At 41.5% G+C, this 26,720-nt stretch overlaps 1 protein-coding gene across 1 annotated transcript in view; it reads left to right on the top strand.

Moving 5' to 3' along the window:
• Window positions 1–26,720, top strand: part of LOC145410999 (uncharacterized) — a 179,731-nt gene that overhangs the window by 84,609 nt on the left and 68,402 nt on the right. Inside the window, exon 2 of the mRNA XM_080281058.1 lies at window positions 23,767–23,858. Within this exon, the coding sequence (XP_080137184.1) occupies window positions 23,767–23,858 (92 nt within the window). The remainder of the gene's footprint in view (window positions 1–23,766; window positions 23,859–26,720) is intronic.

Here is a 26,720-nt window from a genome sequence, read left to right on the forward strand (position 1 = left end):
TACCAAATGACAATAATGCCAACACCACAATAATGCCAACACCACAGTAATACCAACACCACTTCTTGCCAACAACAGTAGTGAGTTGGCAAAATATTGGTTTCTTCTTAACGTACTGAAATAAGAATAAACTCGGTCCCAAACTAGTGCTTAAGTATATGAACGGCGTAAAAACTTCCCAACTTTATGCGATACTGCAGTTGAAACACACACACACACACACACACACACACACACACACACACAATCTCTTAGTATGCCTTTAAGACCTTTAACCTATAGATTTTTGCATGGTCACTTTATTTTTATTTTTCCGGTAAGAAATGAATTACTGCCTTCAACAAAACTTTCAAACACTTCTAAACAAGATAGGAATTACATTCATCTACACAGAATTCACACATAAGTACTCGTATGCTCATGTTAAGGCTGAGAATTAGAATTTTTGACAGGAAAATTGACCTGTAATGACGCCAATACAAGTCTGAGGTTAGGAATTAATGGAAAGGTATGAAAAGCGATGCGAAAAATAATAATGTAAAATCAGACATCAATATTTTCAATATGTAACTGAATAAATGTTTACTTGAAAACAGAATAGCTCAACTTCGCCCACTTCGGTTCGATTATCTAATTTCATTTTTATTTAGACCACACCAGACGATCTTATTCAGTTTAAGAGAGTCCTCTGGCAATGGAGAGTTAATCAAAAGTACCTTATAGCAAACCATTCCAGTTTGGAAATGTCTTGATCTGAATAAAACTACTTGGATATTGTAAGAATGTTGTGAAAAATCCATCACTGGTGTACTTAAAGAATAAATCGTAAGAACATATACGAAAAAAGGGCGTTAAAATATACGAAAATAACCTAAAAACCATTAAATAAATCCAATATGAGGCAAAATATCACATATATATAATTTTAAAAGATCAGAGCAACAAATCAGTTTCATCACTAAATAAACTGAGAATCAGGAAAATACAAGAAATGCATGACTCAAGATCACCGTGCAAGAGAAGCCAAAAAAAAAAAAAAAAGTGTGATAAACATGAAAACTCATCAGTTTGGAAAAAATTATGATGTAGGGAAAAAAGATTATGTAAATGGCGAGAAACTATAGTGAAAGACGCTCCCCTGCAAAAGTGATGTTTTAATTTAATGTGAATACCACTGAACGATTTTTTTTTTTTTTCAACCTAGCGACAGCTTTATATATATATATATATATATATTTATATATATATATATATATATATATATATATATATATATATATATATATAGCAGAGGTTGCAAACAGCATCCATTTAGTAATATAACCCAGTATTATGGCATATTATTACTGCCTCCAGCCATTTCACTCACTTCAGGGGATATTTGTAGTGAAGAAGATAATGAATTCTCCATGTAACCCATCCAGTACAAAAAATCTCACCTCAACTAAATATTGAAAGCTTTCTGGAGACAAGAATAAACAACAATAATGAAGTGCTGACTACTTGTATCGGTGCCAGCACGTGAAGGCCTCCCTCTCCAGCACCACATAACGATATAAAACCACAATATACACGGCAGCAACACCCAAAATAATGCTGGAACACTCACCCAACACGTCCCTTGAGAGAGACATTGGTTCATCTGCCCCGCGACACGCCACGCCACTCCTACACCTCACGTTAAAGATGAAAACATGGAAAATATACTGGGAAGAGAGGAAATAAGACGAAAATGGTAATAGTGAAAATATGAAAAACGAAATGATGGCACTAATGAGAATGAGTAAGTAAGACGAACATAGTGAAAATGTGAAAAAACGAAATGATAGCACTACTGAGAATAAGAAAATAATTGGTAAATGATAACGGAGAAAATATCTAAAGCAATATGGTAACACTACTGAAACTGTGAAAATAGGACGAAAATGATGATGGAGAAGATATGAAATGCAGAATGACAGCACAGTTGAGAATGAAAAAAATAGCACAATTAAGAATGAAAAAATAAGTCGATAATTGATATGGGAAAAAGTATGGAATGCGAAATGGTAACACTATTGACACAAAATAAGATGAAATTATAACTGGTAATGAAGTAACATGAAAGCAATCATTTCACTACGATGACGTCCGATATGCTTTGTTCTAGTTATCACCAGATGATTTTACTTAGCGAGGGATATTTTTTCGAACAAAGAGGTCAGATACAGCCCAAGGTATAAAGAAGAACTTGATACAACCTTCTTAAGTAAACGAGAAGGAATTAAGACTAGAGGTCTGTCGTTTCCAAAGAAAGTTGGACAAAGAAAGCCAAAATGCTGATCTGTTCATTTTGAGACACCTGGACACAGTGCCTTTAGACTGGAGATCATAGGTACTGGAAAAGACGCACTGAGCTGACCCACTAAGCAAATGAAAGACAGAGTACTGGCTGACTCTTGCATTGGAATCTTGGTCAAAAAGGGAAGAGAGTGTATAGCTAGATAGGCGTTGCGTGCCCACCCTAATGGAGAGGGAGAGATGCGGGCTGAGAATTAAGAAGAGCAGAGACTAGAATAACAGAGCGAGAAAAGAGAGATGCATGACTGTGTGTATACAATATATAATATTTTATTTATGGATATGTGTGTGACGTATACATGAGCGCTGTGTGTGTGTGTGTGTGTGTGTGTGTGTGTGTGTGTGTGTGTGTGTGTGTGTGTGTGTGTGTGTGTGTGTGTGTGTGTGTGTGTGTGTGTGTGTGTGTGTGTGTGTGTGTGTGTGTGTGTGTGTGTGTGTGCATTAAAGGGAGTATCGATAATACCTCGGCAACGGGCTCCAAAATGAGACACACAAAAGAAAATAGTTCGTGTGTGTGTGCATGTGCGTGCGGGAACGTAAAAGGATGTACATTCTACGCGTGTACGTGAATGTGTGTGTATACAACGCGTGGATATGTGTGCGTGTTCTTAAGTGGGACAGTGTGCCTGTAAGCTTGAAGAGAGAAACCTGTACTTTACACTGGAAAAATCATACAATACATTACCGCTATGCCGGGAAATGCACCCGGGACTCTCAGGTAAGTGTCAGGCAGCAATCCACTACGCCACGACCAGGTAAAAGTTATCTCACATTGTCACAATCTTGTAACCAATGTCCCTCCGCCCCCACTGTAGGCCTAAAGAGGATGAGATAACCCCCTGGCACTCGGGCAAGTAGATGCTTTTAATCTATCCCAAGCACTTACGGCAAGTCAGAATGAATGGATTGCTGCCTGGCACTCACCTGAGAGTCCCCGGTTCGATTCCCGGCATTGTGGTGATATTTGGACAATGTGAACTTGTTTGTCATTGTCATGAAGGTGATGAGCTGTGTGTGTGTGTGTGTGTGTGTGTGTGTGGGAAGGGGAGGTCCTAGTGTGTGTGTGTGTGTGTGTGTGTGTGGGAAGGGGAGGTCCTAGTGTGTGTGTGTGTGTGTGTGTGTGGGAAGGGGAGGTCCTAGTGTGTGTGTGTGTGTGTGTGTGTGAAGGGGAGGTCCTAGAGAGAGAGAGAGAGTGTGTGTGTGTGTGTGTGTGTGTGTGTGTGTGTGTGTGTGTGTGTGTGTGTGTGTGTGGAGGTAAGAGTGTGTGTGTGTGTGTGTGTGTGTGTGTGTGTGTGTGTGTGTGTGTGTGTGTGTGTGTGGGAAGGGGAGGTACTAATGTGTGTGTGTGTGTGTGTGTGGGAAGGGGAGGTACTAATGTGTGTGTGTGTGTGTGTGTGTGTGTGTGTGTGTGTGTGTGCGCGCGAAGGGGAGGTACTAGTGTGTGTGTGTGTGTGTGTGTGAAGGGGAGGTACTAATGTGTGTGTGTGTGTGTGTGTGTGTGTGAAGGGGAGGTACTAATGTGTGTGTGTGTGTGTGTGTGTGTGTGTGTGTGTGTGTGTTTGCGCGTGCGTGCGTATGTGTTAGTGCTCGTATGCGTGTGTGTGTGTCAAGGGCCTGGTGGTGTGCGTGTGTGGTGTGCGTTTATCATGTCATCAGGAACGCAACCGCAACTCGTTATGAACTTTTCTCAATTCATCGCAGCCACCCACTTTACACATAGGAGGAGTTCGGCCCGAGATGGAATATAAACCAAGGCATGAAAACAGGATCAACACAGCGAATAAACAAAGCCTGAGGTACTGCCGCCAGAAATCAAAGAACTGTAGAATTACTGAGAAAAATCAAAGGCAAGAAACCGAGATAGTGACGCACCGAAGTGGTGACGAAGACAGTTATTCTTTTCGTTTTTTTTTATTTTTTCCTTTTTTTCTTTTTTCTCTTTTCTGGCGCGATATTGAAGTGCTTTACGATACGTTATGATAAACACGAACATTTTATTATTAATGATATATTCTCCTTTAAATAATTCTAATAAGTAAGATCATCTAAATAATTCTCTCTCTCTCTCTCTCTCTCTCTCTCTCTCTCTCTCTCTCTCTCTCTCTCTATCCGTCTGTCTGTCTGTCTTTAGATAGAAGCCTTAAAACCCGTAAGGGGTAGCCACAAAAATAATCGCCATCATGTAGCCCTGTCCTCTGCCATTTGGCTGCCTTCCCTCCAGCTCACACCTCCCTTCTCTCATATATCTCTCTACTCAGTTCCTTCATCTTACCCTTGGTTTCCCCCTCCACCACACTCATATACACTCTTCTAGCCAGTTTCTTATCCTCTCTACATGGCCAAACCATTTCAAGGCATTTCTCTTAACACTTTAATTCACATCCTTATCAACATAATAATAATAATAATAATAATAATAATAATAATAATAATAATAATAATAATGATGATGATGATGATGATGATGATGATGATGATGATGATGATGATGATACGGTACTTATAATAAATATACTGTATTCTAAAGACATAAACACAAAAACAAAATATTAAAACAGAAAACTATTATTCAGAAACTGACCCTCATTATCTAAATACCACCATAAACCTCTTGCCCTAATTTCTCCAGGTTGGCTGGAAGAAGGCTACGTTTTAACCATTCTGTGTCTTTTAGTACTCTCCATTACTGTAATCTTTTTGCTTTAACTTGGGCCAGATTTACGTCTTTTTGTGTCTGCTTTTCATGCAATTCAGTAGAAGATTTAGACAGTGCTACAACTCCACAGCCGTTCCATAGCACTTCTTCGGGACTAGCATCATAGTCTAGAGTTTATCTATAGTTACAGTTATGCATTCAAGATGGAGAAATTGAAATTTTAGGCCAGAGGAAAATTACAAGAGTATAACAGCTAAGAGGAGGCTTGCAATGAATATTATGTGGGGATATTTCCATCGACCCAAGGCCGAAGCTCATGGGCGTAGATTGTGGGGGTTATGGGGGCATACAGTACATCCCCCCTCTGCACCAGGGTGGGGGGTTGTTCTTTTTAATCACCCAGCATACAATAATTCAGGCATTCAAGAAATATTGGAAAGTTAAACCTATCGTTGCCTTCGAAATACACTCTACACGGAAAATGTACTTACAGCCGTGAGACAATTCGAACAGATTTGATTCGATTTTGACCTAACTGGGTGCTAAAGCTGAGGGTCATTGAATATGGAAATCCGTCTTTATTTTTTTTTAAACAATAAGTCAAAGGTCACGGCGGGTGTTCTTCCCGTGAGAATCATTCCGGACATGTATAACACAAGCAGTTACAGTACACCAAATTTGGTGCAAGGGTAGCGAGGGCAGACCGTGACGAAACCTACTATTTTTCAGAACAAGGTCACAGGTCAAAGTCAAAGTTGACTTTGCCCTGTGACCTTTACCCTTTAACCTATTGTTTGAAAATGAAAAAAAAGTTTCGTCATGACCTGCCCCTCAACTCTTCCATCAAATCTGGTTAAAATCGAACAAAAACTGTTCGAGTTTTCTCACGGCTGCAACTACCGTTAGAACTTTGACCTTCCCTTGTGGCCCTGACTACTGACTTAGTGTTAAGTAAAAGTTCCCTCACTGCATGGTCTTCAACCCTTCCACGAAGTTTAGTAAAACATTGGACAAAAACTGTTTGATTTACCTTTGCCCGGAACGATTTTCACGGAAAGAGGGCTGTCCTGTCAGAGTCGTTCAGGGATGAAAAAAATAACAGTTTTTATCTGATTTTAACTATATTCATTGGAAGGATTTAGGGGGCACCCCATGACGTGTATATATATATATATATATATATATATATATATATATATATATATATATATATATATATATATTAGCACAACAGGTTAAAGCTGAAAGGTCAACTTTGATCTTGCTTTGTTATCTGAACCTTTGATCTGTTGTTCACAAAAACAACAGGTTTCCTTACTGGGTGACTCAACACTGTCACCATGTTCGGTTAAAATCAGATAAAAACTGAGTTATCTCACGGCCGGAACTGTTCTTACGACAGGACAACCGCGAGATAACTGAAGTTTTTACCGAACATGATGAAAGGGCTGGAGGTTATTCAATGGGGAGGCCCCCCCCCGTTTTTTTTTTTTAAAGAATTATAGGTCGAACGTAAGTATGTCCAAGTGCCAACAAGAATACGGCTCAGTGCAGCAAATGTAAAGGAGTGTACGAGTAGCCTATGTGGGCGAGGAAGCTGGATGACGCGGTTGATCAAAATCAGGGTTGGACAAGGTAGAGAACACATGAATTTGGGAAAAAGGTGATGTGTCAGGACATACAGAGTCGTTAATGAGGAGATACAGAGATACTTTGTCTGAGGCACCCCTAATGGTTGAGGACTTCAGATTACACAAACACACACACACACACACACACACACACACACACACATACATATATATATATATATATATATATATATATATATATATATATATATATATATATATATATATATCATCATCATCGTCATCACCCGTTTGAGTGTCAACTGCAGGACCGGCCTATCCCGACCGAAGTTGGGACGATACAGCCTATGTATCTCTACCGAATGACTTAGGCTGTTTGGTAGAGACTGTATGTAGGGTGAGAAATGCTTGTAAGTGTGAATGTAGTGTTGGAGTGGCTTTGGATGTGTGTGTAGTCTGTGAACCAAGTGTAATCGGCCCACGCAAGCCGCCTGCGTGCAAGCATACTTTATTGTACGCGATACTGGTTCAACCACAGCACCCCTTATGTCCGCCAAGCAGTACGTGGCCGAAAGAACGCTCCCAAAGTTTATTATCCTGGTTGGGCGCAAACCGTCATTCTTCAATGTATGAGAACAAACACTTTACCACTGTGGCTCCATATACGGTATATATATATATATATATATATATATATATATATATATATATATATATATATATATATATATATATATATATACTGTATATATATATATATATATATATATATATATATATATATATATATATATATATATATATATATATATATATATATATATATATATATAGATATATATATATATATATATATATATATACAGAGACTTCACCGTGAAGATACGTATGCAAACTAACCACAGGAGAAATGAAAGGAGCGACAGTGAGTACTCTGAAGATGTAATATACCAAAGTACTCACTGTCGCTCCTTTCATTTCTCCTGTGGTTAGTTTATATATATATATATATATATATATATATATATATATATATATATATATATATATATATATATATATATATATATATATATATATATATATATATATATCCCATTGGATCCCAGAGTTCCTGGGTGAGGCGTTGTTCTGGGAGGGTACTAAGCGTACTGCCCTCCCCCTGTTGACTCATAGTCGCGAAGCTCATATGTATGCATATGTAGCTCTCTCTCTCTCTCTCTCTCTCTCTCTCTCTCTCTCTCTCCTCCTCTCTTCCTATTTCTCCCATCTTTCCTGTCACTACTTATTGCTTTTTTTTCCGTTACAGGTGGCTGTACATTGAGTAACAAGCCAAATGGTTTCGTGTAAGCCAAGAAACCATTTACAACGCTGGGTGGTAACCATATAACCAAACCATACGTGCTCCCTACGTGTCAAGTGGGTTGGTGGAGGGTTAGTGCCCCTCCCTGTAAAACAAATAACTCAAGAGTCAAATGGCCACCCCGTACGGGATTATGGCGTCTGGCAATAGATAGATAGATAGATAGATATATATATCCATCCATCCATCATCCAGTCTTACATTGCCCCATGAGGAGCGTAAGAGCCCGGGGCAAGGCAGTTGGTCCCGACAATTAAGATGAGAGTGACCAGCCTCACTCATCCCTGAGTGGCATTACATGAGCAATCAACCCCAACCACCCCTGGGATATAAACCTTCACCGGCTCAATCCGACTGGAGCGCAATAATTACCCACTAAACCACCAGGCGCCAAAATTTGGTTATATGGTTTCCACCCAGCGTAGTAAACGGTTTCCTGGTGTACAGGAAACCATTTGGCTTGTCATTCAGTGTAAAGTCACCCACAGGCAGAAGGAAGAGGAAAGAATGAAGGAAAGAAAGGGCCTCTGTCGTACAGAGGTAAAGTGTGCATGTTCGTACACTGAAGGCGAGGGTTCACGCCCCGCCAGGGTAATAAACTTTGAGAGCTTTCTTCAGGCCACGTACTGCATTGGCGGACACAAGGGGTGCTGTGGTTGAACCAGTGTCGCATACTGTAAAGTATGCTTGCACCCAGTCGGCTTGCGCGGGCCGATTACACTTGGTTCACAGACTACACACACACACCCAAAGCCGCTCCAACACTACAATTACATTTACAAGCACTTCTCACCCTACATACAATCTCTACTAGACAGTCTAAGCCACTTGGTAGAGCTATATTGGCTGTATCGTCCCCACTTCGGTCGGGATAGGCCGGTCCTGCAGTGGACACTCAAACGGCTGATGAGATTATATATATATATATATATATATGGGTATATATATATGGGTAGGGTTTTTTTTCAAGAATACTCCCCCAGTATCCCTGCTTGTCGTAAAAGGCGACTAAAAGGGTTGGCGGAGGGTTAGTGCCCCTCCCCGGAAAACAACTAACTAAAAAAACAAACAACAAGCCTCGGACAAGGACTGACCAAACGATGACGACCAAGGACCGGACAAAGGACATGGTAATTGGAACTTGGGAATGTAAGGGGAGCGAATGATGAGGTGAAAGAGAGATTGTCCGGGTGCTTGAGGGTGCGAAAGTGGATGTATGTGGAATAACTGAAACAAAATAGAGAGGAGAAAGTGTGAGAGAATGGGAGTATGGATGGGGTATATGTGCAGGAGTAGGTGAGAATGAGAGGGCAAAGGAAGGAGTATGTATAGTTGTGAGTAAAAGATGGAAGAGGAGCATAAGACAGTATGGATCAGTTGGGTCAAAGATTGTGTGGGTAAAGTTGAAAGTTGGAATACAAATGTGGGCGATTGTGTGTGTGTATGCGCCAACGCAAGATTGTGCTAGAAGAGTGAGAGAAGAGTTCTGGACAAATGTAGAAGTGTGCATGGAAAAGTTTGGAAGGAATGAGAGAGTGTTTTTGATTGGTGATATGAATGGTAAAGTTGGGAATGTGAAGGTGGATGGAATAGTTGGTGAGTGGGGTGTGCCTGCTGAGATAGATGAGAATGGGAGTGCGTTAGTGGACATTTGGGCTGGGAGGGGGTTGGTGATAGCCAATACCCTCTTCAGGCATAAAATGATCCACAGGTATACATGGCGAGTGATGAGAAGGGTGGGTGGTGAACTAAATGAAAGGAAGGCAATGATTGATTATCTGTGTGTGGATGAAAGGATGCAAAGATGTGTAATGGATGCAAGAGTTTATAGAGGTTGGGGGAGTGGACTTTCTGACCACTACTTGGTGGTGGCCAGAATTAGAATTCAAGTAAGATGGAGGAATAGAAGAAGGGAAAGACGAGAGGAAGAAGTAGTTGCAAGGAGAGTGGAAAGGTTACAAGAGGATGAGAAAAAGGCAGAGTATAAGAGAGAAGTGGAGGAACGATTGGACAAATATGAATTGGAGTAGATGGGAGACGTGGAAGGTGTGTGTAGGATATTTACAGAAGAAATATGTGCAGCGTGTGATGTGGTGTGTGGAAGGAAGAGAAGACGGAGGGGGGTGCAAGGAACAGCATGGTGAACTGAAGAGGTGAAACAGGCTGTGGCACAAAAGAAGAAAGCATACAATGAATGGATGAGAAATAGGGGCGTGGAAGAAGTTGAGAGGCGAAGGAGAGAGTTATATGTAGAAAGAAAGAGAGAAGTGAAAAGATTAGTAAGAGAGAGTAAGAAGACAGTGGACGAGGAATTTGGAAGGAATCTGAGTGTAAAGTGGAGGGACTGTAAGAAAATGTTCTGGAGAGAGGTGAAAAGAGTAAGACAGGGTGGAAGTGAAGTTAGCAGGGGAGTGAAAGATAAAAATGGTAGATTACTAGTGGAGAAGGGAGAAAAATTGAGCAGATGGAGAGAACACTTTAAGGAATTGTTGAACATACAGGATGGAAGTAATGCGAGTATAAGTGGCTGGGGAATGGCTGGGAGAAGGAGGGAGGTGAGAAGACAGGAAGAAATCATTAGGATAGAAGTTGTGGAAGCAATGAAGAAAGTTAAATCGGGAAAAGCCCCAGGAATTGATGGAGTGTGTGGTGAAATGCTGAAGCATGGGGGAGAGATAGTAGTAGAATGGATGTGGAAGATGTGCAGATTGGCCTGGGAGGAAGGTAGAATCCCGGAGGATTGGAAGTCTGGTATAATTATTCCCTTGTACAAAGGAAAAGGGGAAAAAGAAGCGTGTGGTAATCATAGGGGCATTTGTCTTCTTAGTATAATAGGAAAAGTGTATGGTAGGATACTTATTGACAGAGTTAGAGAAAGAACAGAGGAATTAGTTGGAGAAGAACAGGGAGGCTTTAGGAAGGGAAGAGGTTGTGTAGATCAGATATTCGTTCTTAGATCTTTAGTGGAAAAGTTTCTAGAGAAGGGAAAGAAGTTGTATGCGGCTTTCATGGATTTGGAGAAAGCATATGACAGGGTGGATAGACAAGGATTGTGGAAAGTGTTAAGAATATATGGAGTAGATGGGAAGATGTTGAATGCTGTGAAGAGTATGTACGATGGTGCGAAGGCTGCAGTGCGTGTGGATGGTGAACTAAGTGAATTTTTCTCTTTGAAAGTTGGTTTGAAACAGGGATGTGTCATGTCTCCATGGTTGTTCAATCTGTACATGGATGGGGTAATAAAAGAGATACAAGGTAGGGTAGTGGATGTTGGAGTGGCCCTGGTGAGAGAGGATAGTGTTTGGAAACTCCCTGTACTGTTGTTTGCAGATGATACTATGTTGTTGAGTGAAGACGAAGGGGAGCTGCAAGGCTTGGTGGATGAGTTTGGGAGAGTGTGTAAGAAACGGAATCTAAAGGTGAATGTAGGGAAGAGTAAAGTGATGGTCTTTGAGAGAGGTGAAGTCAGTGAATGTACAGCGAGGCTGGATGATGAAGAATTGGAAAATGTGAGTACGTTTAAGTACTTGGGTAGTGTGATGAGTAAGGATGGAGATTTGGAGGGTGAAGTGCTTGAAAGGGTACAGCAGGGAAGAAAGGTTGCTGGTTCTTTGAAGGCAGTGATAAGAAACAGGGAAGTGAGCATGGAAGCGAAAAAGTTACTACATGACAGTATTGTGATACCAACTCTAACGTACGGAAGTGAAGCTTGGACGTTGTTGGAAGGACACAAGTCAAGAGTGAGAGCAGTGGAAATGAGTTATTTAAGAGGAGCCTGTGGAGTCACATGGAGAGACAGGCTGACGAATGAGGATATAAAGAAGCTTTGTGGTGTGGATGTGGATGTGATAGGAAGCGTTATGAGGAACACACTGAGGTGGTTTGGCCATGTGGAGAGGATGAAGGGTGAAAGACTGACGAAGAGAGTGTATGTGAGTGAGGTGGAGGGGGGAAGAGGGTGGGGGAGGCCGAGGATGAGATGGAGGGATGGGGTGGAGAGGTATATGAGAGAGGGGGATGTGAGTTGGGAGCAGGGCAGTGAAATGGCGGGGGACAGGGCGACTTGGAGGCGATTTGTCTGTGGCCACCCCAAACGGGATTGAGGCGTCTGGCAATAGATAGATAGATAGTGTGTGTGTGTGTGTGTGTGTGTGTGTGTGTGTGTGTGTGTGTGTGTGTGTGTGTGTGTGTGTGTGTGTGTGTGTGTGTGTGTGTGTGTGTGTGTGCATATATAGCTCTCCCTCTCTCTCTCTCTCTCTCTCTCTCTCTCTCTCTCTCTCTCTCTCTCTCTCTCTCTCTATATATATATATATATATATATATATATATATATATATATATATATATATATAACGAAAGAAAACTAAATCATCATTCCCTTTACCGTATTCCTTACTAATAAGACCAAGAAATAGGATAAGGATAATATAAAGTACGACTATCAATTTTAGCAAAGCACCCAGTGAATAGGGTCACATTCATCAGCTCATATATCAAGCTATTGAAACTACTGGCTCTACCTGGAAGGCATACGTCTTCCACACAAGAATATTTCATGTAAGTCGCTCTAGTCACACACGTGGGGTAGAGATCCGTCTGTCAACTGCCAAAAATAAGTCATTCAGTCGCCAGGTTTTAAAGTGGGGTGGATACTTTGCCATGTGTACCTCCATAGATTTTATTTCAATCAGCTTCCGCTCTTTGTCACTTATTTTGCTTATTCAGTTTCCATACCTAGGCTTCACACACATGCACATTCAAATACTTATGTAAACGATCCACGATTCCTCCCACAATACAAAATTTTCACTTCTATCATCAGTACTCCCTATCAAACATTCAGATAACAAAAACTGACAACATTCACAAGGGAACGCAACATGGTGTCCACACAGTAACAGTATACAGTAGTGACATGTCGCCCTGGAAATTGCCATGATTAATAAGCATACGAAAACACAGGATCTCAAAATTAGCGTGTTTCTGATTTGACCACTGATTCAATAGATCCCTTTAAAACGCATAGGAAAGAAACTGAAAAACTGTGTCTAGGGCTATTCAATGTCTGAGCAACTGTGTCCAATTTTGGACCGAATTATGTGATGAAATATAGGAATGGCGCCAAGCTGAAGAAGCGTTGAGAAGAAAAGTTGAGAAAATACTGTAGCTCTCCACACTTTGACGCGGACATCTAATTAATAAAAAGGAAAAAGAAAAAGAAAGAAAAATGCATGGTCCCAGCATACAGCAGTACTTACCACATGTGCTCTGAACTACAAATTACGGAACAATTAAAATTCTAGCAGTACTTACCACATGTGCTCTGAACTATAAATTACGGAACAATTAAAATTCTAACTCATTTCCTTCGTCGGTCTCAAAATGTTTCGTCTAGTGTTTCAAGATACAAATCTGTGTGAGGGTTTATATATATATATATATATATATATATATATATATATATATATATATATATATATATATATATATATATATATATATGTGTGTGTGTGTGTGTGTGTCGTTCACACACACACACACACACACACACAGTCTTGAGGTACATAAGATGCTTTAAATGTAAAGTGAAATAGTAAGCGAATTAACTCATGGCGAGAACGAAGAATTCTGAAACAAAGTAACAAGACACGTGTGAGGCGGAGGCACTGAAGGTACGTTTGATTCCCTTTTATTCCGTTCATGTGACGCAGTTAAAAGTGGAAGAGAAGAGAACGAGAAGGGAGGAGAACAGGGAGTGGGGAGGAAGGGAAAGGAATGGAAAGGAAAGGAAAGGAGGGGAGAGGAGAGGAGAGAAGAGGGAGCTGGAGGAAAGGAAGGGGTGAAGGAGAGAGGAAAGAAGAGAAGAAATGAAAGGAGAGAGTAATAGGAAAAAGGAGAAGAAAGACAGATGAGGGGGGGAAGGAAGGGAGAAAAGACTAGAGAAGAGGACAAGAAAGGATATAAGAAGAATGGGGGAGAGGAAGTAACAGACAGGAGGGTGAGAAGGAGAGAGGTGACAGGAGCGGGTGAGGACAGGGAAAGAGAAGAAACACAGTGAGGGGAGAAAAAATAGAAGAGACAAGAAGGAAATAAAATAAAAAACCAGAAAATTCTCTCTCTCTCTCTCTCTCTCTCTCTCTCTCTCTCTCTCTCTCCGCTGTACTGTAAGTTTGGGTACACAATTACTAATAAAGTTGACAAAGTTTGTACTCACCTGTGGACGGTGGAGCACTGCAAGGCGGGTACACACCATTACAGCACAAAACAACACTATAGTATGTGAGGCTGTTTAACACAAACTCTACACAGCAAAGGACACTAAACTTCATCACCCAGCGCAATAAACATTTTCGCTACATACGTATAACGGAGAGATTCACTGTTTGGATCCCAACTCTCAATGTAGTTCCTGTAGCTGCTGTTGGTGCTGCTGCTGATGCTCTAATTTTCTGACATCCAAGAGAAACTGCTGCATGAATATTCGTGATTCGTGAACCCGATCAGTGGCGGCCAAGATTCTGTTCGAACTACGAGGTAAAACCAATCCGATACAATCTCACTTGATGTGTGTGTGTGTGTGTGTGTGTGTGTGTGTGTGTGTGTGTGTATAGATAGATAGATAGATATAGATATGTACCCGGTATATAGTATACATATACACACACACACACGACATTATGGTTGGTTTATTAAGGACTAAGGTATTCCCATGTCTGAACCCATGGCATGTGCTTGAAATATAAGCTGAATGAAGGGTTCGAAGCCCCATATTTGAGGAAGTTACGAGCATGAAAAAGGAGAACGATTCAGATAATTTACGTACTAGTGGTGTAGCGAGGGACCATGAATTGTATTCTGACGTTCAACCATCGATTACTGAATTTATGTTATTACTCTCTCTCTCTCTCTCTCTCTCTCTCTCTCTCTCTCTCTCTCTCTCTCTCTCTCTCACACACACATACACACAAAGAGTATTTTTCGTGATCTCTCTCTCTCTCTCTCTCTCTCTCTCTCTCTCTCTCTCTCTCTCTCACTCACTCCTGGTAAAAGCGTAAGCGTTCCGGGTATATTTCCTCCACTTCCTTAGTCGGAGGGTCTGTCACGCCGTCTGTCAGCCTGTCACTGTCTTTCTCTTCCTGTCCGCCCACTTGTTCTTCTCTCAACATTCCTGCCTTCCTCTCTTGACACACCTTCCCATTTAAGCCCTCTCCCTCGCCCTTCACTTTCACTCACCTTCACCCACACTCCTTTCCCCTCACTCTTTTTCTCCCTTTCTCACCCTCTCATCCCCTTGTCTCCTCCTATCCTTCCTTAGTTTTTTTTTTTTTTTTAATAACAACGGAGGAAGGACAAACAAATGAATAAAATAAAAAATCCATACACTAGGTTACTGATGTCCTCTGTTCATAAAATATCTGTAACAGTTAGACTTGAACAGCTGTGGGTTGAAGTCTGGAGGGAAACAACTCTGGGGAAGCGAGTTCCAGAGGGATGCAGTTCGAGGAATAAAAGAATTCTGATAGGCAGAAGTTCTGCAGTATGACTGAGTGATATTCCACTCATGAGCGCTACCAGATGCCCGTGTAGCACGAGGGAAGGCATGGAGAGGTGGCACAATGGACGCAACTTCGTCTGAGCATTTGCCATAAAAATATCTGTAAAATAATGCAAGGGAGGCAACATTCCTTCTTACTTGTAGGGGAGGTAGTTTATTTGTAATGGCAGGGTTGTTAATAATTCTAACAGCTTTGTTCTGAATTTTGTCTGGTTGTTTTAATGCAACCTCTCCACATCCATTCCACAAGGGTGAGCAATATTCAAACTGTGAGCGCACATGACTCTTATAAATTATAGCTAAATGCTCGTCAGTGAAGAAGTTACGGACTCTGTACAATAATCCAAGTTTATTTTTAGGCGGTTTTAGCAAGTGATCTAAAATGAGAGGTCCAGCTGAGGGCATTGCTAAGTGAGACGCCGAGAATTTCAATACTTTTGGAGATGGGAATATTAGTAGTACTGAAGGTAATGTACGAACCTGGCAATAATTGTCTATTAGTAAACTGTATATATTTAGTTTTACTAGCATTAAAAGAGACAAGGTTGTTTTGTCCCTGTTCACTGATCGTAGATAGGTTTTGATTTATGGAGATGGCTGTACTGAGTTGAGAGGCAGAAATATTAGACTTTGTAAATAGGTGTCTGAGTGTGAATGAACTATGTAGTGTTGAGTCATTTGCATATGAGTGAATGGGATTGTGGGTGACAAATAAGAGATCATAAATGTGAACCAGGAATAGGGTTGGCGTCAGAACTGATCCCTGCGGCACGCTGGCGTTAACTGAGTGAAAATTGGAATATACATCATCTACTTTTACTCTTATTATCCTGTCACTAAGATATGAAGAAATCACAGGAACAAAAGACGTTAGTCCATAGCAAGGGAGTTTAGACAGCAGGGAACGGTGCCATACTCTGTCAAAAGCTTTAGAAATATCAAGGGCTACTGCATGAGTTTCTCCATGTAGGTCAATTGATTGATGGATGGTATGAGTTAGGAGATTGAGTATGTCAGTGGTGGATCTTTCGTGGCGAAAACCATATTGTCTACCACTAATTAAGTTGTTGGAGTCAAGATTTTTAACAATGTGCTTATTAATTAAAGTTTCAAATACCTTACCAAGAGATGTGACAGCTATTGGTCTGTAATCAGAGGGATCAGAGGAACTTCCTTTCTTCGGAAATGGAAATGGGTGGATATTGGCTTCTTTCCATGAATTTGGGAATACATATGCATAGTCTGAATAATTTAACTAGAACAGAGGCAAGTTCAGGGGAACACATTTTCAAAAAAATTGGCGGAATTCCATCTGGGCCTGGAGCTTTGTTTGTAGGTAAATTGTCTAGGATGGATTGTACGTATCTTGTCAGTATTTTAAGTGGGGCATTTTCGGGAGAGTCAAGTTCTAGTACTGGGACATTGTGGCTGGCATCGTCTGTGGTAGAATTTCTGGCAAATGTACTGGCAAAAATATCCGCTTTCCCACGCGGGTCATTTGTAATGTTGCCATCTGAAGATTTTAGTGGGGGAATGAAATACGACTTTTTAAAGTTATTATTGAAAGAATTAAGAGTTGACCTGAATATTCTATTGTCATTAAGGTTGTTAAGTAGTTTTGATGCTTGCTTTTGAAGAAAGTTTGATTTAGCAAGATTTATTACAGCTTTTGCGTGATTTCTAGCAATTTTAAACTGAGAGAGTGATTTTGATTTTAAGTAAGAGTTATATGCTAATGACTTTTGGGCTGTTGCTCTGGCACAGTTGTCATCAAACCATTTTGGAGAGTTCGATCTTTTAGAGAACTGTTGACTTGGTATGAATAAATCCATACCAGCTAGTATTAAGTCGCAAATGTGGGACTGGGTAGAATTGGGGTCACTAGGGAAGAAAGACTGCCATGGAATGTCAGCAAGATAATTTCTAAATCCATCCCAGTTTGCCCTATCAAAGTGCCATTGGGTCACCCTTACAGGTTCAGATCGGGGAGGTGTGGGAGGGTTAACTAATGAGGCTTTGATGAGATTGTGGTCAGAGGATCCAAGTGGTGACAGTACCTCTATCCTGTATTGATATGGATTATTTGTCAAGAATAAATCCAAGAGATGGGCATTATGGTCAGGATTATCAGGTATTCTGGTTGGTTGCTTTACCAGCTGGGTGAGATTAAACGATTCTGCAAACAGCTCGCACTCTAGACCAGCGTCGTCAGTCCTGGCAGAATGCAATAACCATTCAACATTATGTATGTTAAAATCACCCAAAATGGTTATGTCGGTGCTAAGGGCAAGGTTAAGGTTACTCAGCTGTGTGGATATGGAATCAAATACACTGGGTTCTGAAGAAGCATTGGGGGAGATATAAACTACACAAATATATTTGGTAATATTTTGACAATTTAGTTTATACGATGAGTAATCAAAACTGGATGAAGTGAAGTTTAAAACAGTGTCAACTGCATATTGGGATTTGATATAACAACAGATGCCGCCCTTGTTACGAAGTTTGTAAGGAGATGGTAACCGGGAAAACAAAATGAGGATATATCAGTAAAGGGTGAGATTTGTGGTTCTGTGAGGAAAAGGGCCAAAAGAGATATGGACTGAAGGAAAAAATGAACTGAGTTTAAATTTGTGCTGAGGTAGCGCATGTTGGTGAAGAATAAGGCAGCACTTTCACTTCTTCGCTGACGAGCATTACCTGTTCCCCTCACTACCTATCCCTCACCTACACTTACTCACTCGCCCAGCTAGAAAAAAAAAAAAGTTGATAAAAAAAAGAAAAGTAATAATAGGTACCAGTGATTAGATTCCCAGTGTTCTGATCTTAAAAATCAAAGATGCTTGGGAATATTCGCTGAAAAAGAATGTTATGTGCTCCAATGTGCAATAGACCATTTGCAAAAGTAAACAAAAATACTGGAACGCGGATATAAAAACCTGGCTGTCAGAAAAATACTTACGCACGAAAACAGGTAATCAAAGTACTAAAACAAATGTGGTGCTCGATAACGGAAAGCTAAAACACTGATGAAACGGGAAACGAGAGAGCGAGTATCTCCACCAATAACACTAAAACTTACGATTTATTCCTGCATCCGTATCCACCTCAAAATCTAACAAGAAGAATAGTTAAGCTCTCACACAGTCATTTAATATACAGAAGTTATATGGTGATAAAACGAACACAGAAAGAAAAGGCGCTATAATTGAACTGGGTGCATTGAATTGCTTTTCTTGTGTGGGTAATTTTCAGGGGTACGGTAATTGGAGAGAGAGAGAGAGAGAGAAAGACTACTATATAATATGCACACGCACGCTTTTCAGAGAGAGAGAGAGAGAGAGAGAGAGAGAGAGACTACTATATAATATGCACATGCACGCTTTTCATTTCATATTTACCCACCAATTTATATACTTGAAACACACACACACACACACACACACACACACACACACACACACACACACACACAAGAAATACGGCCGGACAGCTGTTCAGAGTGGCGAAGATTCCCTAACTTTTTCCAGAGTTTTGTCGATGGCCACTGATATTCCCAGCCCACCCTCCCCCTGCACCCCTCCCATCCCCTCTTCCCCTCTTTCCTCCCAACCCGCCCCCTCCCTGCCCCCCCCCTTATACCCGTTCCCTCTACCCTGTACAATTATGATGTTGTTATTATAGCTTCTTCAATACTTCTATATTGACTTAAAAATTACTCTGAGCTTCTGTGCTTACTAAAATCATTCCCCAATACTTCTAAGCGTGCATATTATATTCTCCATTATTTTTCTGTTTACCTGTACCATTTTCTATAATTATGAAGTATAATCACTTGCTCCTCTTGAAACTTATGCTTACTTATATTCAGAATTCATTATTTCAACCATTAAACAAAATTTCCTCAACGAGTATGCTTTCAGAGTACTGTACCTATAATTTTCTTCATCTGTTTTACGTATGCCTGTCTTGTCTCTCTACTTTGTATTTCTAATTATACCTGTAGTTTCTCTATTCCTCTATGCTAACATTTTCTCTACAATATTCTCCAGTTCGTTATCTCATTTTTTTTTTTTCAGTTTGTTTATGTTACCTGTGTTTCTTTATATGTTTGTAACCCCATTTTTTCGATAAATATCTTCTTCCCTAAGTCCATATTTGTCTACATTTTTCTACATTCTCCTACACTCAGTCTCTTAACTCGCCTTTCATACCGGTGCTTCAATATACTCAAAATCGTATTCTCTCTTAAAGAAGGTCTTCTCTTATACTCGGATATTTTGATCGTATATACCGGTACTCCTCTACTATCCTTCTTCAATAATCCTCGTTTCATTAAGTCTACTCGTGATTATCAGCATCTTATTATTCCTTCTCTCCTCTAAAGACAGTAAAATCTCTTCTTCCATAACTCCGTAACAGTTTCTTCTCATTATCTGAAGTTTTGCTCTTTATATAATACGCTTTTATCGAATTTTGCAAAGCTCATTCGGCTTTAATAATATAACCGGTTGAGAAAAATAGAATAGACTTGAATATACAAATACTGTTAATGCCGATGCAAGATAACAGCTCCACAAAAATATATGATTAGAAAAGATGATTAAATGTAACAGAAAAAGAATGCATTACGGATGTTTGGGTTACTTATACCCATCTCATGTTGTGGATGGATGATCAATAGTAAATTCTCTATTGCGCGAACTGGAGTTATTACTGGAAGGTACGAAGGAGAAAAAAGGCAACAAAAATGAAAGTCGGTGAATAAGAGTGAGGGAATAGAGGAGGTGAGTGAACGAGAGTGAATGTGGGGGAAGTGAGGGAGTAAGAGCAAGAGAGAATGTGTGTGAGTGAGCGACAGTGAATAAGTGAAGTGAAAGTCAGTGAGTGAAAGTCAGGAAGTGAGTGTGAACAAGAACGAGGAGTGAACGTGGAAGTGAGAGAGTTAGGGAGTGAGCAAATGAAAACTGAGTTCAGAGTAGATGCGAAAATGTGAAGTGAGAGAGCAAGAATGGGTTTAAGTATATGTAAGTAGCCTATATACCAGTGGTTCCCAAACTTTTTCTGGTCGTTACCCACTTTTCATACATGATCCTTGTCTATGGCCCCCCTTCCCCAACCATAACCCATGACTACAGTGACTGTCTACACTACAGTCCTACACTCATCATGTCCATATAAAAATCACTCTAGCAAATCCTGTAATTTTATTGATTCCATTTGTTATTTTCTCTTTTGTTAAGTATTAATCAAGAAATGTGTATTTTATCTTAGCTGAATCTTATATAATTATTAAAATGGTACTAAAGGAATAATAAAATGCACATTAAAAAAAATCCATACTTAGAGTAATTAAAAATTGCATTATTGCGAAAAGCTGATTCAGCAATAAAAAAAAATTCACTGGATTGAAAAAGTGTATTAATCCCACGCAATTTGATCTGATCTTTGAATCTTACAAATCTGATAACTTTATAATTCTGAAATGATATGCTATCATAGTGAGTCATAATTATCTGCCACAACCATGGCCTTCAATTGCGACACACCCACCTCCTCCCGGACCATTTGCTTCTGAACATTCATACCAGGTTAATTTTTCCTTCATTTGAATCCCTATTCCACTCAGTGTGAAGGGTGTTGTTGCAGATTATCAACAAGCTTCTTGATTCTTGGTTTTGTTTCACTTAAAGCACACCGTAGGTCATGCTTCACTTCAAGTCTGTTGCGATGTTTCGTTTTAATGTGGAGTAGTTCAGAGAATGCAGCCTCACATGAATAAGTTGATGAAAATGGTAGGAGGTGGCGAAAAGCCAAGTCACATAAGTTTGGGTATGAAGCTGCCATTGATGACCAAAATACTGTGAGAGATACAATTTCAAACTTCATCCTGGCTCCTGAATCCTCCTGAAGTGTCAACAGCTCAGTTTGGGCATCATCATTGTCATCAGGCATGCATGTCACTGGAGCAGTGAAGGGGAACCTCACTAGCCGAGAAGTTAGGCTTTGGATATCTGGGAAGTATCTTTTAAATTCCTCTCCAGTGACTACCTACTCGCTAAACTCCTTCGGTTCAGGCTATGGCCCCCTACATTCTGATGTATGGCCCCCAGTTTGGGAACCACTGCTATATAGGCTACAGTACGTGAGAGATTGAGGGAGTGAGCAAGAAAGAATGAGAGAGAATGGATGTGACCAAATGTGAGGAGAAAGCAAGCGGGAGTGAGTGAAGGAGTGGAAGTCTGTGTCAGGCCATGTAAGGGTGAGGGAGTGAGACTGAGTGAAAGTGGATTTGAGAGAACGTGATGGAGAGAGCGAGAAAGCGAGTGAGTATGTGAGAGAGTGATTTGAGTGAGTGAGCGAGCGAGATTGACTGAATGAGAGCGAGGGAGTGTGAAACAGCATTAAAGAGGCAGACGGCACGGCTTGCTTTAACATGTACAGTATATATATGAGTGTTCTGTTACCCTGGTCCTGCGAAGTGGGAAAATGTAAGAAAATGCTTAAAAAGAAAAAAAACAAACTCGCTCTCACAATCCACGTCCGACCATTTTGTGTGAGAGATAATGAGTTTGGGAAAGAACTGAGACTAGGTGAGAGAGAGAGAGAGAGAGAGAGAGAGAGAGAGAGAGAGAGAGAGTGTGTGTGTGTGTGTGTGTGTGTGTGTGTGTGTGTGTGTGTGTGTGTGTGTAGCGAGAAGGAATGACGGTGCGTGAGTGTATGGGTGAGGGAGTGAATGACTGGCTATGAGTGTGAAATAGTGTGTGAATGAAAGAAATGATGCGTGTGATCATACAGTGGGTGATAAAGAATGTATGAATGTATGAGAGAAAATAAGAAAGTATGATGAGTGTGAGAGAGTGAGAAAGAGTGAGGATGCCAATGAGTGTACGTGATGAAGTTGTAAGCCTCGCATCACCTTACCTTATGTCGCAAAAGTGTAATTAAAAAGGATACGAGCATATTAGAGAGAGAGAGAGAGAGAGAGAGAGAGAGAGAGAGAGAGAGAGAGAGAGAGAAGCGTGCGAGTGGGTGAGTATAATGTCAATATAAAAAATGAGTGAAAGAGCATGGCTGACACGAAAATCTAATCCCTTCAAAACGCATGACTCTCCGAGGCTGAGGAAAATAATGTGGTGATAAATAAATAAATGAATAAATAAATAAAACACATTATTGTACTGAATATATACAAGAAGCAAACGGATCATTCTTGTGACAGAAATGTTGTGGTGGAAGTGTATAGTGATGTGGCAGAGATGTTGTGGTGGAAGTGTATAGTGATGTGGCAGAGATGTTGTGGTGCATGGGAGTCTGGAGGGGGGGGCAAGGCGGGGCAGTTGCCCCCCCTTTGGAATTCAACGGCTTCAGTTCTTGTTCAAGGATGCCTGAGTGATTTGAGTCGATTCATGCATTCTGTCACTATGCATTTGATGTAAGTCATGTAACTCATGTAAGTATATGCCTTTGCCTATTTGGAGTGTGTGGATTTTGATATAACCGCACATATATGTATAATTTCTTTTAATTGCTCCCCCCCCTTACAAAAAATCCTGCGGACGCCCCTTTTGTGGTGGATGTGTATAGTGATGTGGCAGAGATGTGGTGGATGTGCATAGTGATGTGCTAGAGATGTTGTAGTGGAAGTGCATAATGAAGTGCCAAGATGTGGTGGATGTGCATAGTGATGTGCCAGAGACGTTGTTAATAAGAGGAAAGATGTCTGAGAGTATTGGTGTGTGAGTGAGAGTATGGATGAGACAGAGTGGGTATAAGTGGGAGTGTGACTGTACATGAAAGTGAATGTTGTACTATGCGTGCAATTTCCTCAAGTTAATCCCCTTAGTTTGATCCCTTTTTCCTAATTCTGTTTGTCTGCAGATGATTCATTTAGCTTAAGAAATATGTTTTGAGCTGGAGGGTTTTGGTGTTGTCTCCATTCAGCTCTTCACTTCGAGGACGAGTCTTGTTATTCTTGTTATCTCCGTTTAACTGATTCAGTTTATGGAAGACTTTTCGATCCGAAGTAATTAAATATACCTTTCACTTTAGACGGTCACTAATGGAACACCAGTAATTTTTAGATGTGATTAGCTTGAATCCAACATTATAGAATGTAGTTACACGTGATACAGAAAGATCAGACATGTTTTATCATCATCACATACCTCAAAAACTATTTTCAACTGAAATCCTGTTCACACATTCGCTCATTCAGTTTTAATAGTATGATCCTAACTCTTAAATATTTGCGTTTCAGGAGCAGTATAATGTGAGAGGTGTTGCCGGGCCACCCATGGAGAGATGCGCCTCAAACACCTCCACCTTTTCCTTCAACCAAGATATCTGCAGGTATAGTCTTATCTTCCACCCCTGATGTACATCTGTCTTACACATCTCCACTTCTGCTTCACACACACCTCGACCCCTGCCGCCACAATCATCCTTCTACAGCCTTGTAACACACCTACACAACTGGTACACCCCTGCAACATGCACACGTCTACACCCTTGTTACAACCCTACCACACACCCTCCATTCCTTCCCCACACATCAGCTCTGCCCCACACATTACCTACGCTACACCACTGTCCCACACACCACCACCCTTGCTACATCCTTGCCACACACCAACCCCTGCTACATCCATACCCCACACATTTCCACACCTTTGCCACACATACCTCCACCCCTGCTCACCCCTGCCACACACGCCACCCCTGATACACCCGTGCCACACGCGCCACCCTTGCAACACACAACTGCACCCCTGCCCTCACACGCCACCCCTGCAGCACCCCTGCCCCACACACACCACCCCTGCTACATCCGTACCACACACTCCATTCCTGCTGTACCCCTGAAACACACGCCACCCCTGCTACACTCCTGCCACACACGCCACCCGTGCTACACTCCTGACGCACACGCCACCCCTGCTACTCCTCTGACACACACACACACACACACACACACACACACACACACACACACACACACCACCCTTGCTGCACTTCTGGCCTACACACCTTCATCCCTGCTACATCCCTGCCCCACGTACCTCCACCTCTGCTACACACCTGCACCAAACACATCCACCCCTGCTTCATACACGTCAGTCCCTGGCCCACACACATCACCCTACTACACTTCTGCCACTCACACCTCTAACTCCTGCTACTCCCCTGCCCCACACACCTCCACCCCTGCCACACCCATGCCACACACTCCTCTACCCCTGCTACACCCTTGAGCCACACATCACCCCCTCCCCCCGATACACGCTTAACACACACACCTCTATCCCTGCTACACCCCTGCCTCACACATATCCACCCCGGTTTCACTCTCCTCTGACCCTGCCCCACACATCATGTATGCCATACTCCTGCTACACACACCTCACTCCTATCACACCTCTGTCCCACACACCACCTCTGCTACAACCCTGCCACACACACCTCCACCCCTGCTACACCCCTGTCGCAGAGTCCTTCACCATTCTACTGACACTTCTGTGCTTGCAAAATAACTCCACATTTGGCATGAACTTCCCTGACTACATAAACACCTGAGGCAGCTTAATCACACCCACACCCACGCCACAGCCTTGCCACAGCTGCATCAAATCAGAAACATATCCCATATCTGCATCACACATCCTCATTTTCACAACATTTATACTTACGATAGTCATTCATACAACTCACCTACCACCACATCAGCTGCATTCATACATGCCTACAATATAAACTTTCACACACCCACCCATCTGCATCCACACTCACGCAACCTCTACAGTTATCCACACAGTATCCATCCCACAAACTTTCAGTCATACCTACACGCACACAGCATCTACAACTACCTACACAGTACCTCCACCACACAGTTTTACCAATATCCATACCTACAGATCTGCAGCTATTAAAAAAAAAAAAAAAAAAAAAAAACACCATTCGCATTCACTCACACCCCCACAACACACTCTCCATTAACCCCAGCTACCTATGATAACCCTGACGTCAAAAAGGTATTCACAAGCTAGCCTATTAACCCATCCCTAATCTAAATCAACACCTGCATCACACATCTTAATCCATATCACACCCTCTTTCACCCAGCACACCTGTTTTCCACCTCATTTACCTTCAATACCTACACCACAAACCTTCAACTACATCCGTAACACAACCACACATTTGTCATATTCACACAGCATTAACACTTGCATTCAGACCCACAGTTTCACTACGTAAACACACACACACACACACACACACACACACACACACACACACACACACACACACACACACACACACACACACACACGCATATACACACCACATCCACGACCGTCATCTTCCTACCTTGGCCTGCAACAGTCTCCTCACGAATTCCACTCTTCCCTCCACACATCAGTACCCATCACATCACACATCCACACCCACCCACTAACATCCACCATATCACACATCATCGTCCACACCCAACACATAACACATCTTCATCCACACCCACACAATCACCACCTCCATACCCATCACCCACCTTGTCATGTACCTTTCTCTTCATGTATTCCGTTCTTCCCTTTCCACATCAACATCCACCACATCACACAATCTCATCCACACTCACCACATTCCACTGGCACCGTACCAGTCCTCACGTATTCCACTTTTTCCTCCACACACACTAACATCCACCTCAGACAGCTCCATCCTCCCCACCAATCATATTATCCAACCCACTCTGCTTTTGTCATTCGAAATGCGTCTTTCTCGGAACAACAATAACACAGCTATCCTCTGAAGGTCATGTTTTTTAAATTATTTATTGGTCCACTGTGAGGGTTGGTGTGTGTGTGTGTGTGTGTGTGTGTGTGTGTGTGTGTAGTGTCAAAGGTGTGGTATGTGGTATGTTGTATGGCGTAAGAGGTGTGGCATGTTGTATTGTGCGTGGTATGAGAGGTGTAGTACACGGTGTGGCATGAGGCGTGACATGTGGTGAGCTGTGTGGTATGACAGAAGTGCAGAAGTGTGGTACGTAGTGTGGTTTACAGTATGAGAGGAAAGGTAGGGTGGTGTGATGTATGATATGAGAAATGAGGTATACGATGTGGTGTTTGATACGGAGGGTGTAATATGTGCTACGGTATGATTTGTGGTACGGTTTGTGGCATGTGCGCTGGTGTTGTGGTGTATGGTGTA

Source organism: Coenobita brevimanus, chromosome 87 (assembly GCF_032717465.1).
Source record: "Coenobita brevimanus isolate Jiangsu-jjx chromosome 87, ASM3271746v2, whole genome shotgun sequence".
In the NCBI taxonomy this organism is placed as follows: domain Eukaryota; kingdom Metazoa; phylum Arthropoda; class Malacostraca; order Decapoda; family Coenobitidae; genus Coenobita; species Coenobita brevimanus.